This window comes from Danio aesculapii, chromosome 7 (assembly GCF_903798145.1).
Source record: "Danio aesculapii chromosome 7, fDanAes4.1, whole genome shotgun sequence".
Lineage (NCBI taxonomy): Eukaryota > Metazoa > Chordata > Actinopteri > Cypriniformes > Danionidae > Danio > Danio aesculapii.
In genome coordinates this window covers 27,964,788-27,969,036 of record NC_079441.1, presented here as the reverse complement: position 1 = coordinate 27,969,036, position 4,249 = coordinate 27,964,788, and the positions used below count along the sequence as shown (strand labels likewise).

The window sequence follows — 4,249 nt, the reverse complement described above, 5'->3', positions numbered from 1 at the left end:
CTGCTTGGACACAATCCATATTGTAAATGTGCTATAGAAATGAAGATGAATTGAATTGAAGTTAATGATTTATTAAATTGCATTTGATGAAATATTTTATTTTAGATCCCATAAAAATTTCTTGTAATATTAAAATAAATGTATATCTAAATATTTTTATAATAAATATGTATTTTACTCTAAGTAAAAAAATCTGTAAAAATGTCGTGATGTCGCAGTTTACAATTAATGTAAATAATTTATTTGGAGACTTTTCAGATTTTTAAGACTTTAAGGTCGAAATGTAATAATCTAATTGTATTTTATCAACTACAATAGTATCAAATGGAAGTTACAAATAAATAAATAAAAAAAATTCTCAGAACAGTTTTGCAATTGTAGCCAGTTATGAAGGTTCCTCTTGCAAAGGTGTCCCATGTTGATTTGTTGTTGTTGTTTCTTTGTTGGATGTTAAATGTTTAATTTCCGATTAAATTTCGTTAGTCTGCTTATGGTATGATTTTGTATATATTTTTTTATTAAATCTGTATTCTCATAATATTTTTTGTTGTTATTTGTGCAGATCATGTTTAAACATTGTATTAAATCCCTACATTCTACAAAAAAGTTCATCTGAGGGGATAACCACGTTTTAATATATTTAAGCTTTATTTATATTTTCCTTTCGGCTCATTTAATGTCACTACTAAAATAAAAACAATTGAATGAACACGTTCATATCTGTTGAATTAAACTGGACTACTTTTTAAATGTATTAATGTTTCGCAAAACGCACAAAATGTGTGCAATACTAAGCATAAAAACGAGGTTGTGATATTCACCTCTTACCGACAACCGCAACTGAACCCAACAAGTGTCCCTTGAGTTTCTTTCTTCATATTTTACAAAAGTGTTTTATATTATGGCGGTATTTAATTTTCTTCGTTCGAACAGGTCCCTAATAATACTACAATAGCCAATTTAACCTGTAATACGTTTACAAATTAAAATGACAGTCTCATGATATTTCTGTGAGGTTTGATGACAAAGTTTATAATTTATTTCAGGAATATGTGAAAAGCAGCATGCTAGTACAACAGGGCATTTCAACACTATACAGAAAAAGTATATACAAACAGCTTTCGCAATTTTTTCAACAAAGCGGATAAATTAAGATGAGCATTGTTCACAGAACAACATCTCCTTTGATATTTTTTATCTTCACACCAAAAGTGCTTTGTAGGAGTATTTCCATTTGTAGCCTTTTTTTCTCTGCCACACGGAAAGGCTGCAGCATCTGTGCTTATAACATGCAACGTTTTCTGTTTGTCTACTTGATGTAGATGAGCCTTTACGGGTAAAACATATCCCGCATTTATAAGTTACAAATAAAATTATCTACATGTAAAATGTTTGTAATTCTGTTGAACTTTAACGTCCGAAAATCTTGCTTTAATAGCATTGTGCATTTTCAATGAGATTCATGAAGTTTTAATAATGAGGTAGCCTAAATTCATGACATACATACTGTTAAAAATAAAAGTTTTTTTAAATTGCTATTTTTGGTTCCATTAAGAAACTTAATAACAACTTCCAAACTTAGCTCAATTAAAATTCGCTTTTTGGTTAAAAGCTAAATGAATTAATTTAAACGTAAAAGTAAACGATCAATGGAACATTTAAATTCCACAAAAATAATCTTTATAGTGAACAGCATGTTCTTTAAATTTTTTAATGTTCAACACAAATGGATAATTTAATAACTGTTTTTGGGGAACTATAAATAGTTATTCTTTTGCATCGCCGCAACAAGACCTCCCCTTTAAAACCTTTATTTTTAAGAGTGCATGTCAGAAAAGAATGAGCTATAAACATCTATTTTCACTGTATTTTGACATTTTATACAAGACAACATCACATTCGATGTTTTTGAAATAAGTTGTTTTGTACTCTCAAGTTTTCATGTCTTGCCTTTTTGTCGGGTAGATGTGTAAGGAAAGTTTCAAGTCCTTCTTTAAAGTTTTAAGTGACCTCTTGACAGTGCACGGCAACCGAATGAAGCAGTGAGGTCGGGCTCGGTGTTGCAGGGTTGCTCTGACTGGGAGACGCCGGGCTGAGGGACTGCGGAGACCCGGATAGGAAGGCTGGAAGATGGGCGTGCAACGCAGGGATCGACGGAACCGACGCAGGAGCTGGTTTGATTGGCACGGGGATCGCTGGTAAACTTTGCGCGCCGTGACTCAGGGATTTGAGTGGTACTCCATAGGCAGCATATTCAGCGTCAATCACATTACTGCTGTACATGTGGGGCCAAGCCGAGGTCAGTTGGTTGTGTATTTGATAACCCGTGGACATGGAGTGCATGGCGGAGAAAGCAAGACTTCCTGGCATTTTGTAATCTCTGGCAATGATGCTTTCGATGGCAAAGGGGTGTTTGAAGGTGGAGGGTTGAGACACACTTAAGTTGTAGCTGGTCATCTGTGGTAAATGCGTCCCTAAAGCGGTCATTCGGAGTTTTGCTTGTTGCTGGAGGTAATGCGCCGCGTCTGAGGGTTTCTGCAGGTGCTCGGAAGAGATCATCACTTTGAATCTTTTGCGGCGTCTCAAGAAGCTCCCGTTTTCAAACATATCACCGCAGCTGGGATGGAGAGCCCAGAAGCTACCTTTCCCAGGCTGGTCCGGTCTCCGCGGGATCTTGATAAAGCAGTCGTTGAAGGAAAGGTTGTGGCGGAGGGAGTTCTGCCAGCGCTGCGTGTTTTCCCGATAATACGGAAATCTGTCCATAATGAACTTGTAAATTTCGCTGAGCGGGAGCATCTTCTCTGGGCAACTCTGAATGGCCATTGCTGTTAGCGAAATATAGGAATACGGCGGCTTCTGGTCGCTGTACGTGTTTCTTCCAGGACGAGGCATTTTCACGTTGAATTCACAAAGTCAATGATTAATGGCTTAAAAACACTCCGAGCTCGTTACAACTCGCACGCAAATGCCAAGTGAAAAGTCAAACATCTTAAAATGCACAGGTGCTTTTAGTTGGCACTCAATTAAAATCCATTCTTGTGAAAAAAAAAGTTTTGAGAAAGTTGTGCAGTTCATTTATGAATTGCTGTCCATTATATAAACTTAAGCAGTGAATCGAAATCTCAATGTCTCCTTTCTCTCATACGGAGTTCTCGGTGTGTATGCTAAAGTCTCTGAGCGTCTGTCCCTAGTTTCTGTCCCTTCAAGAGCCCTCGATGTTGTCACATGACAATCTTTCTCAAAGGAGGGGCGCGCGCACTGTCGTCTGAACACTTTTCATTTACACCTCATTCACGCGACCCGCTGAGCCAATAAAACCCTCAGCCTGAGAAAAGAGCGCTGGAGACTGGATGTAAGATGATGGAGCTTCGCTGTTCTGCACGTGAACTTTTTAAGGCCTAAACACAGCAAATAGTCATTCGTGGTATAAACACAGGCCTGTTCTCAGCTGGACCATTTAAAAAAATGCATTCTCTTTTAACCTCACACAAAATGCCATGTATTAACCCAAGCTTGGGGTTGTCCATATTTCACCCAAAACTTTTCAAATGTTTGTTTTCACTCTGAAATTGTATTTTCACTCACACTCAGAAGCGTTTCAGAACAGTGTTTTCCATCGGAGTATACCATTTTGTTTTATACAAAGAACCTTTCCGTAAAATGCACTTGAACATTTTTTGGTAATCGCATTTTAATAAACATTGGATCTTTTTTTCATGAGAACCTTTTTTTCAAGGTTTTTCGTTTAATTTTCGATGCCTTTATTTTGCAAAAATGCTTTAATTATACGCTATACTTATATATAACATACAAATATTTATGCATTTATTTAATTAAATGTTATATTACACTAAATAATGCTCGCTTTATTTATAAAGTTAACTTAATTGTTTTTGCGAGTTTAAGTGAATGAACATTTTGTAGTTTGCAAAGTAGTTTGAACAAGCAGCAAAAATATTGTTTGAGTGTACTTTATTTTGCGCTGACAATATATTTTAGTTTCAACATCTGTATTTTAATAAAATGTATTTCTCTTACCTCTACATTTATTATATACATAAATATATAACTCTATTTACTTTGTCCTTACACTGTAAAAAGGGTTCCACATAATCGATTTGTGTTGGGACAGCAAGAAATTAAGGTAACTTATTAGATTTTACAAATGAAAGTGCTTTAAACATAAAACAATTTAGTCCACCAAAAAATTCAAGTATTATGTCGTCTCTGTCCATTTTAATTAAGTAGT

At 35.4% G+C, this 4,249-nt stretch overlaps 1 protein-coding gene across 1 annotated transcript; it reads right to left on the bottom strand.

Annotated features, from left to right (window-relative positions):
- Positions 1 to 1,021: 1,021 nt before the first annotated feature.
- foxb1b (forkhead box B1b) lies at positions 1,022 to 3,224 on the bottom strand. Its single transcript, XM_056462831.1, has one exon. The coding sequence runs from the start codon at positions 2,890 to 2,892 to the stop codon at positions 2,002 to 2,004; it is 891 nt and encodes a 296-aa protein (XP_056318806.1). The 5' UTR covers positions 2,893 to 3,224; the 3' UTR covers positions 1,022 to 2,001.
- Between the last annotated feature and the right edge of the window lie 1,025 nt (positions 3,225 to 4,249).

Bases quoted from the DNA above. Each gene is read 5' to 3' on its own strand.
- foxb1b (XM_056462831.1), bottom strand. From the start codon at position 2,892: ATGCCTCGTCCTGGAAGAAACACGTACAGCGACCAGAAGCCGCCGTAT.